The 12,573-nt window shown below is 38.7% G+C and overlaps 1 protein-coding gene across 2 annotated transcripts in view; it reads left to right on the forward strand.

Annotated features, from left to right (window-relative positions):
* LOC145671291 (BMP and activin membrane-bound inhibitor homolog) overlaps nt 1-12,573 on the forward strand; it is a 427,013-nt gene that overhangs the window by 321,029 nt on the left and 93,411 nt on the right. Inside the window, exon 1 of one of the 2 annotated variants that reach the window (XM_081740246.1) lies at nt 11,490-12,144. The exons of the other annotated variant lie outside the window; for it this stretch is intronic. Within the exon in view, the coding sequence (XP_081596372.1) occupies nt 11,685-12,144 (460 nt within the window). The 5' untranslated portion in view covers nt 11,490-11,684. Of the gene's footprint in view, nt 1-11,489; nt 12,145-12,573 lie in introns of those variants that run through there. 2 annotated transcript variants of the gene reach the window in all.

The raw sequence follows: 12,573 nt of genomic DNA on the forward strand, positions 1-12,573 counted from the left end.
CCACCACAAAGTTCACTTGGCACGAGCTGTGATCAAACCAGGGAACCCATGCAGCAGAGGTGAAGCTCTACCACTGAGCCACCGCGCCCCCTGCCAAATATAAATAAATAAATAAATAAATAAATAAATAAATAAATAAATAAATAAATAAAAATAAAGGAACAGACGTGAAATGTTATATCTCACTATATTGCACATGCCTACGGGATGTCCTTTGGATCCTATAGGGTCTATCTTCCCTGAGACATGCTGGATCGCAGTAGAAATTTTAACGACAATGTAAATGTCCATGAAATTTCCTATGTATTTCAATGGGACATAGTAACGGAGCACAGAGCAAGAAACCGGTGCAGGAGGAATAGTCGCACTACCTCAGGGTCTGTATTTATAGGATTGGAGAGGGGACATCGCATTCAATGGGAAAGTCTGGGAAAATCACAAGTTACATAAGGAATAAACCTATACCACAAATTACACCAAAGAGCAGAAATGAAAACAAAATGGCATGCTCCGGCACTACTTCCCAAATCTTTCGGCGCCCGGTCATGGGTAACTCAATCTAACTTCTAAGTTCTCATGAACATGTAAATAGTGATTTTTCAGGGTAAAACCTGGAGCTACGAAACTTCCCTGGGAACTTGTGTCTGATCGTGCTCAATGTGAGTTACGATTGTTTCTGAGTAGGCTGTTTTCTCATTACATTGAACCGCACACTCCATAAAAATGTGAAACACCATATGATGCGAATATGTTATAATAATTTGTTTGTGACATTTAGCATACGCGAGAGGCTATTTACCAGGAGTCAAAAATAACAGATAAAGAAATGCCCAAAAGGTTTATTTGCGGGTTTGTTTATTGAAGTTTAGCGTCCCTTTTCCAAAGATGCGCGAACTCATGACGTCGGCGCTCATGAGTTCGGAACTCACGCTCATTCGACCTCACCGTCACGAAGTGAGTGTGAGGTTGAGTGAGCGCGAGTTTTAAATCTTGATGTGAGCGTGATGTCGAGATAATGATTGTCAGCGTGAGGTCGAAAGGATGTTGTGAGCAGCGGCGTATTTAGGAGGGCTATCGGGTTCAAGCCCCCCGAAATAAATTTGACATATGCACAACCATTAAAATTTGTTGGCACCCAAAAGGAAAAATATTCACGTGTTGTGCATAGCCCCTCCCGAAAACAAAATCCTAAATACGCCACTGTTTGTGAGCGTGAGTTTGAATGCGCTTAGTCCAAAGTAGGCATCTTTGTCATTTTTAGCATCGAGGCTATATGAGACGTGAAGCTACAGTTTAAGATGGAATCCGAAACACCGTAATGCAAAATTGAATTGCTTCCCCACGGGAAATTGAACCCGGGACCACGTGTACCAAACGTGCATACGATAGCCACTACATCAGCAAGGAGGGTTAAAAGTAAAATAGATGGATAAAACCACAGAAAGAATATAAAAGACTCAGCAAAATGGGAAAACTGTATTTCATATCTATATATAAAGCAACTTGAAGTTAACTGAAATTACTGTGCAATTTCTACTCCTGTGATACAAAAAGATTTAGCAACGTTGCTCTTCTTGCGCGACCCGTTTCTTTTGCAATAGATTGCGAACTCCTTCCCGTACAAGGACCCTTTGTGTACGGTGGATATACGGCTAACAAGTGGTTTTCGAGCTAATATTTTTGTTGAGAGTCTTTGAGTTGTCGTGTAAATATTGCTTTGTGTGTTTCTAATCACTATTTCTACTCCTCCCATTACGTGTACCTTGCGACAAAGAGTCGCCGTGTTGAAGGTTGCCCGACCGACAATTCTTGTAATGGCGTGAAATGAGCGTAAGAAATATTATATCCGTTTCTCTGCCGATATTTTGAAGCTACTTAGTTACTAATATAGATAATTAAAGCGTCGTTTGTGATAGGAAGACATGTTTTGGTGTGCACTAACCAAGATGGAAGTAATTAGAAGTTAAATTACTCCCGAGAACTTTGTGTACTTGGGAAAGAAATTACCAGTTTGAACAAACGGAACAAAACACACAAAATAATAATAAAAATCTAAAATAAAAGCTTCAGGAAGATTGTTTCACAGAAAACAAACTGTGAAACTCAAGTTAATTTCTGACAAGTCTAATTGTAAACTAGGTACTTTTATGGCTTTAAGTTTACGTTATTAAAATAATGTTTTTCTTCTTTTTATTGTGATAAACTGAGAAAAAGTGTGTGAAAAGTTTGGCTAAGCCCGTAGCTAAAGGGTAGCCAATGGAGGGCTGAGCCACTGCAACCACCTTCAGCTCTCCTGAAAACATTCACTTCATGTTGTATGTAGCTTTATATATGAATGTAAGATGAACTGAGGCTAACTCTCCACCACCAAAAATATCTCGGCTCCCTTTATTAGTATTCTGGCTACTACCGGTCTGCATTTGACTAAGGTATCGTATAGTTTGGTAATGTTTGGACCCCTTGAAGAAGCTGCCTATTTGATATTATAGGAACTCACAGACTATAAATTGACTGTAAGCAGTGGTGATGTATGTAAAATGTGAGTTCGTTTTAATGTTTAAATGAATTTTACTTTTTGAACATTAGTTGCATTTTTCCAAGTAGAGGGAGGGGGAGAATGAAAACAACTTTGCTATTATTCTCATATTTTATAATGTACAGTCCTCAGCACAAAACCTGCAACATGAGCACATAAATTTATTGTGAAACGACGAAGTCCTTTGCTCCAAAATAAGAGTGCAGGGGAGGACGCCGAGTTTTTTCCTGGCGTGATTCGTGCCACTTAGACGTTATGTTGATTCCTTTGGCTGTTAGGCGTAGTTTCACAATAAACTTACACGCTCATGTTCCAGGTTTTCTTGCTGCGAACTGTACCAATCTCACATATGCAAAACAAAAAGCAGGTTATAAGTATCCAGTAGTACCATTAAGTAATTGGATACGAAGCCTCTTTGTCTGGAGGCCTCGGTCCTTTGCATCGGTTGCACCTCCGATTGTTACGGCGTGCTCTCATATTTGGATTTTTCCTTCCTAAGAATACCCTCCAGAAGAAATTATCGTGGTGTAGTCAATCTACTAAGTGTAGGCGACCTGGTTCCATCACCAGAGATTACTTTCTTGTTATACACTCGGTGCAATACGAAGAAACTCAAAGGTTAGTAGGAAAATGGCGAACTGTTGCAAAGAGGTTTCAAGAGTAAAGATGTGATCGAGTTGAGCTTAAACTTTGTGATGTCATTGGTACGTGAATAGGTCATTATTTGGCAATACGAGTGCTACTTGAACCATGCAATGGATGAATGCCTGTTAGGGATGGGCACGAATCGAGCTAAAACTCGATTCGTCTCGAGTTTCGAGTCCAGTTAAATATAATTTTCTCGAGTCGAGTTCCGAGTCGAGTCACTGTTTTGAGGCCGAGTTTCGAGTTGAGTCGAGTTTGATAAATGGCTCGCTCTTTCAGCTCGTTTTAACTCGTTTTGAAATCATGGTCTGATTAGACTGAAAGCGAAAGCCATGAGAAATGTAAGTAGTAATGTGGAATACTTTTAGTGTTGCTCACGACAGGGGTCCATATCTTCTCGTACTTTTAGTACTTCTTGTTGGGTACTTTTAGTGTGTCTCGTCTCGTCTTGATAACGAGACGACAATAGATTTTTATAACGAGACAGCTTCAAATGTTGTGAGCACCAATATAATTATATACAGTACTATAATACTTACTATCAACGCTGAGACCTGCAAAGTTAAACTTTTGAGCCCAAGCAGAAGCCCAAACCGGTTAGTGATGTCAACCGGCTCGGCTCGGTTCAACTAAGCGAACTCAAGTCAGCTCGGTTGGGACAAGCTATCGATTCGGTTCAATTGAGCAGATGTCTCGAGCCGGCTCGGTTGGGGTGAGCCACGACTCGGCACATGTGAGCAAACGGCTCGAGCCAGCTTCATTGAAACGAGTCTATCGGCTCGGTTCGACTCAGCTCAACTGAGCTGATAGCTCGAACTGGCTCGGTTGGGGTAAGCAATCAGTTCGGTTCGGTTTGGTTCTGGTGGGCCATCGGTTCGAGCCGCTCGGTTGGTAAGATGTTGACTCGGCTCACTTCTAGGCTCGGTTCGATAACGAATGAGCTGTGTGCCGAGCCGCTCGAGTCGTCAACAACCCTAAAAACGAGCCGAGCAGTTTTGAACATGTTTGGCTGACACCTTAACAATTTTTGACTCGAACCCGACTATTTGCTCCTCCGGATCTCAAACCCAGAACCGCGTGACCGATGTCCGTGCCTTTTGAAGACTTCTCGACGACCGAGATCGACAGTAAACTAGCTTTTAGTATTCGGATACAAGTCGCCTACCGTTCATGGCTATACTCGGTGTTGTTATAATAATAATAATAATAATAATAATAATAATAATAATAATAATAATAATAATAATAATAATAATAATAATAATAATAATAATAATAATAATGTTTTAGTTGTAGTAGTATCATTGATAATTATATTGTCTATGTAGGATACTTGAAGAGAGTACTTGGAACAACACACACAGTTTAGCTCGTTTTGGGTCGACTCGACTCGAATTCGAGTCGAGTTGCAGGAAATTTTTCGAGCCGAGTTCCAAAGAAAACACGCTCGTGCTCACTCCTAAACCTGTCGAAACTTGTGAGATAATGGGTGCCCGAGGGTGGTTCAGACTGCATAACATCTTTTCACACCATATTTGGTTGGCTGATGGTCGTCGTAGTTGGCAATTGGTTGACCCGAGGTAGTTTAACGCATATATTGGCCAACCAACGAACCATTTGCCGTCATTTATCCAACAGTTTTGACTTGTTACGTTGGCAATTGAGTTGGTTGGCAAATGGTCTGCAGAGCGACCAATTAAATGTTGTACCAACATAGGGCTCTACTTCTTTATAAAATTCTGCAGTAATGCTATAGAGTTGATATATCGGCTGCTTTCAGATCATTGGCTTTGCCCAGGTCAGTTTGGGCAAGACCAGGTCTGAGAAGCAAGACCCACTCTCAAGTGACCCGGACGAAAATCGTGACTCGAGTCACCCAGGCGATCTGGGACCCGTAGCATTACTGTTATATACTACCAACAGAATGCTAAAATAGCACTCAATTACGTGTATAAGTAGGAAATCTTTCTTTATATATTAATATAAATTATATTTATTCTGTTGTAAAATACTGTAATTTAATTAGGATGAGTAGCAGGAGGGATGACACCTACTTTTCGTATTTTCATTTAAATGTTTTAAATTTCTGAGAGGGAAAGAAAATACCAATCATATAAAAAGTATTAAGCCTTTTGAGCACGAGATGGCATTAGTGTCTCAAATCTCAGGGTATATACGTCACAGCAAATTACGGCTAATGTTATTTGACAGCTGATAGTTGAAGCTAGTAGATGTGCTAAAAATGGCGAAATTCTTAGGCTCGTGAAGACAATTGCGCAGTTTATGGGCAAGATACATTATTAAAAGCAACAACCAACAGGTGCTTCAGTTTGGAAATTTGATTTGGAAATTTCAATGCCCAAGATGTTTCGCGTTGTGGGAGACCAATCACAGCATTTATGATACTCTGGCAAAGGTCGAGGAAGACCGGTATGTAAGCAGTCATGATATCGTCAATGATCTAAACAGTGTTAAGCCATTTGGGGAAGGCTGAGTACAAAAAGTAGCTGGATGTTTGGGTGTCGTATAATCTGACTCAAAAACATTTACTCTTTCGAATATCCATCTGCGAATTTCTACTGTAAAGTATTGAAATCCAATCATTTCTGAAGCAATTAATCACGAGTGGATAACCTACGGTAACAATATGGGAAAACCATCGCAGTTGAAGCGACAGGAAGTTCCACAGTCTCTGACAAAGCCCACACTGATGCCTAGAAAAGTTATGCCTTAAATTTGGTGTGATTGAAAGAGCATCATGTATTGTGAGCTGCTGCCGATGGGCAGAACGATAGACTCGGGCCTGTAGTGTCGCTAATAGCGCCTAGCAATTCAGAAGAAATGACCGGAACTGGTCAACAGAGAGGCCATGCAACAACATCAGACCACATACATCTCAGAAGCTGAAATGGTAAATTCGCAAGGAAGTCGAATGAATTTCCGAAGAGATGCTGTGAAGAATATTGAGTGTCATTAGGAAGAGACTCCGAGCGCCTACAGCAAAATTGTGATCATCTGACAGATGTTGCTTTTTGGACATACCTGTTTTCAGTGAGAGTTAAACTGAGAAAGCCAGATGTTTGTATGGGTACATCGTACTCATAAGTGTTGTAATCGGGATAATTTATTATCTATAGTGTATTTCAAATTGCTTGATTCACTGACTATCTTCCATAAGTTCATATATATATATATATGCAGAAAAATAATAAACTTTCAATTAGAGAACTATATAGCTACAAGAACTATAAAGCAATTTGCTTTAAAAAATGTTTCTTGTATAGACGTGATTCCAGTTTCAAGGGATCCAAACAACTGAATCAATTACTGCAATGCCAACGAAAAGTCTTACCTAACCCTCTCTACAGTCTGGTCACAGGGAAGATGGGTGACTGACCAGATTGTGTTGGCATTGGGACGTTCACTCAGCGTCGTGAGGGTAAATGGGGAACTAGTTGTAAGGAAAAAGTAGTAAACACTGGTCTAGAAAGCTAACATGAACGGCGAGGGGTCGATGTACTGACCACACATTATCTCAAAGACATAAGTGCATGAGCTGTCTGATAGAGCCTGGTACCCTAAGTAGGGCTATTATATTTTTGCTATTCCAAACTAGAACACTTTTGTGGGAGGTAAATGTTTTGAAATATGGGATGTTGTACTTCCATTCCTTTCATCGGTAGAAACTACTTAATCAGCTCACGAACCATTTTTATTTTATTCGTGGTGAATGTATGTGTAATGATGGTTACAAAGGTAATATCCATCTTAGGCCCAAAGATTATATGTGAATGAAGCGTTCTGCCAATATTCAAGCGTACTATTAACTGAGATTATATATTTAGTTTTAGGATGTTTCTATTCACATTTTCTAGAAACTGATCTTTACCATGTTTTCAATTTTAAAAGAATTGCAACTGTCATTTAGTACTATTGATTAAAAAAGAAGAAAAAAACACTAAGCAAAGTGCTTTGGACACCATAGACAGTAGTGCGTAATGCTGCAGAAGTAAGATTAAAAAAATAAAAAAATAAAAAGGAGTTGAGGAATTGATTTTGTGAGCCTGGGTGGGTGTTCTTTGTTTCTTTTGTACACAAGGGAAGATATTGTAAAAAGCCAGCGGCAGATGAAAGAAAGAGGCAGACGAGACCAGACCGGCCGGCAGACGAACCATTTCCATTCCACGTCCACGGCTGTGTAGTGGAAAGAGAAAGACAAAGAGAGGGCGAGTGCCTGTGGTCCGCATCGCACCGGTGGCCTTTGCAACATGTCATCAACTGCGACTCAAGAAACGACTCCACCAATCGTCACAATGTTTACTTTGCAAGAGGACCAATCACTGCGCCGGTTACAATGCAGGCTATTAAGTTCAGCGTTCACAGTACCAATCAGTACCCGAACGTAATTAGAGGAAAGAAGATGGGAAGAAAATGACAACAGCATTTGAAAAACAGAAAAATTATATAGGCTATACACACAAAAAAATTTTTTTAAGACTAAGATAGGAATCCAGTGTTGCCTCGAGGATTTTTTAAATATTACTACACAATGTATTTTCCACTAGTTTTCTCATTTTAACCAGATTAACCATTTCTCTACGGTTCAAATCTAAAGCTGTCAGTTGTCCTGTATACACAGAATTATCCTGTATTTTACAATCTATTTTCCTGTTTCTATGAAGGTTGGATATAACGCACATCTGTTTAAAATTTACTTTCGAGCACGAATTATAGTAAAAATGGTCCAGTGCTTAAGCGTAGGGTTGTTAAAAAGATTAATATATTTTTAATGTGAAACTAATATTTTAAAAAATGTATTGCATGTATGCTTATAAATCTGAGTTTAATTTTTATTTTATTTTATTTATTTATTTTGTTTGAGAGCGCGCGCGCCTTGTGTTTACGGAGCAGAAATATGACAAATCTATTTAAATCTAGGTCGTATTATTCAGCTAAGTGCGTCTTGTAATATTTATGGTGCATCAAGTCTTCATTTGTTTCCTCTTAACTTTACTAGACTATTCTGTTCTTATTTTATTATTTATTTATTTTTAACATATAATGTTTAGCACGAAAATAGAGGTTTATAGGTTACTACAGTAGAAAGTCGAAAACTCGGAGCAATTGGGACCACAGGTAGTTCGGATTTTCGCAAATGATCAAGAAATTGCCATTTAGGCTTAAATATACTGTACAGTATGCTCTTTTATCGGTACAGTGGTTATACAGTACATACAGTAATTACAATACCTTACGTAAGGTTACTTACATTTAATTTTTCTGAAGAATCTGCTCGTACACTAAATTACAGTGTTCCTGCAACTCACACTTAAAACTTAACTTGTATAGGTCTAAGGGAAAATAAAAATATGTATGACAAACAATTACATATGAATGACACAGACTTCACACAACGCCGACAGACAGCCCTATTGTTTGCCCAAGCGCTAAGACAAACTGTAAAAAGCTTCTAGGGACCGCGTTCGGATTTTTGACGTTCGGATTATCGACGTTCTGCTGTATCTCAATTTACTTCTTGCTGTATAGACTTTAACGTTATCATATTTCTCGAAACGTAAGATCTAAGAAGAGTACTTTCAGAATGTAATTTCTTTCGCCCTACGCCAGTGATGGGAAAACGTTTTTCAGAGGGGTCAATATAATTGATTAAAAACAACAATGGGACATCTTACAAAATTCTTGTAATATTAGGTTCCTATTAATCACTAAGTTTGTCATAATCTGGTTTGAAGTGGGATAGATAGTTTATCAGAAGTGAAATTTAATGCCAATCTGTCAGTCTGTTTCTGACACAATTCATTTGTAAGATCAGAAATTATGTCGTGGGTCGGATGGAATACCCGGACCGTATTTGCCCACAACTACCGTACGCCATCTTCGGGGATCTATCTTGTGCGTTTTATGTATGAGGTTCCTGGTTTGACTCCCGCTGGGAAAGCATCAGACGCTCATATCCCTCTTTAAATTGTTGGGCTTTCTTCTTATAGCCTCGGCGCTGACAGGACGTAAAAATACAAATCTATCAATTCTTTTGCCTTGTGTTCAGGCTTTGTTGTGGCTAAATAACTAATGTTGCTACCTTCAGTGAGGGAACTTGATAAACTGTAGGCTTACGTCACATATAGCTTGACTATTAAAGAAGAAGTTACATATTTTGTATTACACTTTAAATGCTAATCGAATGAACAAACGTTTTCCGTGCGCGTGGTCTCTGTTCCGATTCCAGGGAGAGTGCTTCTCTCAAATGTAAATCCGACTAGTGGTTTGGATCCGTTTTTGAAGTGTCCGAAACAGCCTCAATGCTGAAAAAGGACATTAAACTCCAACTACCAACCAATCAATCAATCAGTCAATCATAAGATTAGAATCATTAGAATTAAGATTCTACGATTAAACTTTATTATTCGATATTTGAGTAGCTGACTAGGATTGCCGCACGACAGAAGAGTTGATGCTGTCTAGTCTTGAAAATGTGTCAGGAAAGCGCTGTATCGTCTCGGAAAGTGCAAGTATATGTTTCTATTGAAAGTAATGTTGCTCACGAGACGCGTTTTGAGGAAATCTCGTGTCGAAAAGATGTCATCAAAGTTTGTTTTTCTATTGGAAGAGCTGTTTATAGTCTTACATTTCATCAATAAAATCCTGTCCTGTATCATCTCTTGGGAAACACTCTTTGGAAAAGCTCCGTCTCGTCTCGAAAATTGTGTCTGCTGTTATTGAAAGAGCACCGTTTCGTCTAGAAAATATCTCTTTTTAGTTGAAGAGCTCCATCTCGTCTCGAAAAGTGTTTCTGCTTTAGTAGAAGAGCTCCGTCTTGTCTCGAAAAAAGTGTCTGCTTTTATTAAAAGAGCTTCGTCTCATCTCGAAAAATGTGTGGGGTTTTATTGAAAAAAATTTCGTCTTGTTTCGAAAAATGTATCGGCTTTTATTGGAAGGGTTCCGTTTCGTCTCGAAAAATGTATCTGCTTTTAATGGAAGAGTTCCGTCTCGTCTCGAAAAACGTGTCTGCTTTTATTGCAAGAGCTTCGTCTCGTCTCGAAAAGTGTATAGGCTTTTATTGGATGAGTTCCGTCTCGTCTCGAAAAGGGTATCTGATTTTTACTGGAATAGTTCAGTTTCGTCTGGAAAAGTATGTCTGATGTTGTTGGAAGAGCTTCGTCTCGTCTCGAAAAGTATATCTGCTTTTATTGGAATAGCTCCGTCTCGTCTCGTCTAATGGACAATTCTGCAAGCGACTATTGTTTCTACCTTTCAAGAAGACAACTTGCTTATTTTTTCCTTGAAAAAAGGAAAAATGAATGAAAGAAAAGACGCACATTCTTGTGGCTGCATTCTCCAGGCACTGTATTTTACTACCATTTGATATACATGTAACACACATTATAGACCAAACCATTATTAATTTTCATATAGCTGTTTTATTTCTGTGAACTAGTATATGTTTAAAATGAAATTAAATGAAATTCATAGTTTCACTCCTCACGGTTATACTCTTTAAGCTGTTCAAGAAGAATAGTTAAATGAATGATTATGAAATAATTCGGTGGAATGAAAACGTGGGAAGAAACGAGAAAACCCCGAGAAAACTCACGAACACGAGAAAAATCACTAACGCATATGAGCTGGGACCGAACCACGGATTCTCCGTACCAGTGGTGGACGCTAAACTACTCAGCCACAAGTCCAAGATTTCACCTTATTAGTTACATACATTCTGAATAAATAATTACCAAATAATCAATTAATATTTACTTTTTTTTTAAAAAAAAATGTGATAAGTATCTAAAGGATTATGATCTATACGTTACAGTGATATATCGGGTGTGTATATCAAAGGGTCCGCGAACCACAGTGTAAGAACTGCTGAAATATGGTATTAGAAAAAGCTTGATTTTTTATTTCGAAAACAACTCACAATTCCACAAAAAGAACGTAATTAATAAAAATCTCAATGACTTTAAGTTTTCATAATGCATTTAGAAAAGTTCATTTACAGAAGTGAGTTTCATCATAACGCGTTTTTCTTTTCTTTTCTTTTTTTTTTTGATGAAAATAATTTTTATATTTTCGGTTTTTTTTTTTTTTTTTTTTTATCTTCATATAAAAAGTCATTTCTTATTCTGCAACGTACTGTGTTGCGCAAACGTAATATGGTGCTATACACTCTGAGCTAGCAACACTCGGGACCGTGTGACGTTGTTCACGAACTTGCACGAATGGCGACACGAAGCTGTCCGAATGTTAGCAGCCGACAATTTCAGCGAACGAAAGCAAATCGCGAAACAAAGTTTCTCACAGTTGTTTAGTAGGTAGTGAGTTGGGAGGATTGTTGTGCGAGTGCTTGTTGGTTTTGTTGTTAAATGAAAATGTGAACACGCTCAGCGTTATGATGGCGGTGTTTCGTCGTACATATCCGTCTTTGTCAGTGTTTCATTGTTATCTTTGAAGAAAGAGCAATACATGAATATTGGCATGTGTATTGATGTTTATTTGTGATGATCGGCAGGTGCTGAAAATATACCAAAGTTTAAAAATAGACCGTTTTTATGAAAGCATGGCACCGGTAGAGGAGCGTCTCATGTGTTGGTGGTGCAAATGTGATTCGAACAGGAGCGGCGAAGGGTTGAGACCACATGTACGATGGTTCAAGAAATCTATCGGGTTGGTAATTGTGTGGCTATCAGTGACGACAACTGCTATCCACATTGAGACTAATGAAATTACACAATTTTCACTCTCGGATGCGAACTTTCACCGCTCGTCGTCGTCATCGCCGCCGCTGTCGAAGCCCACCTCCGTCTCTTCATCGGCGTCTCCGTCGTCATTAGCGGCTGAAGCGGAATCATCCTCGTCACATGTTGTTACAGAAACATCTTCCACGCAATTTGTGGAAAAACATCATCCTTTTACACAGAGATTTAGGCATCACATTAAACAAACAGGTAAGGACATGTTATCATTTATTGTGAGTGTTATATGTGTCGAATTGTTAAAAGAGGCGTTCTAGGTTCAGTTCTATCTATATGTAAACATTGGTCTCGATGTGATATAATACGTAATATAGTTAAAATGTATGACTCTACTTGGTTTTTACTTGCTGTCGTGTGGGTAATGAACTAGTCAGAATTTTGTTTTCCAGTAACCTCATAGTTTCGTAGAAACTGTATTATGCGAGACGGCTGAAATTGAAAACTTCTAACCGGGGACCACCGCGAATTTGGACTGCAAAACAGTAGGGTTCAAGTTTATTTTTATTACAATTATAATCTTTTCTCACTCGATCGAATCTTATCAGAAGTTTATTTGTGATGCCGAATGGTATTTAGTTTGTAACATATTTTTTCCAGAGAGAGTATATTTCTAAGAATTTA

Source organism: Thermobia domestica, chromosome 15 (genome assembly GCF_964235325.1).
Source record: "Thermobia domestica chromosome 15, izTheDome1.hap1.1, whole genome shotgun sequence".
Classification (NCBI taxonomy): Eukaryota; Metazoa; Arthropoda; class Insecta; order Zygentoma; family Lepismatidae; genus Thermobia; species Thermobia domestica.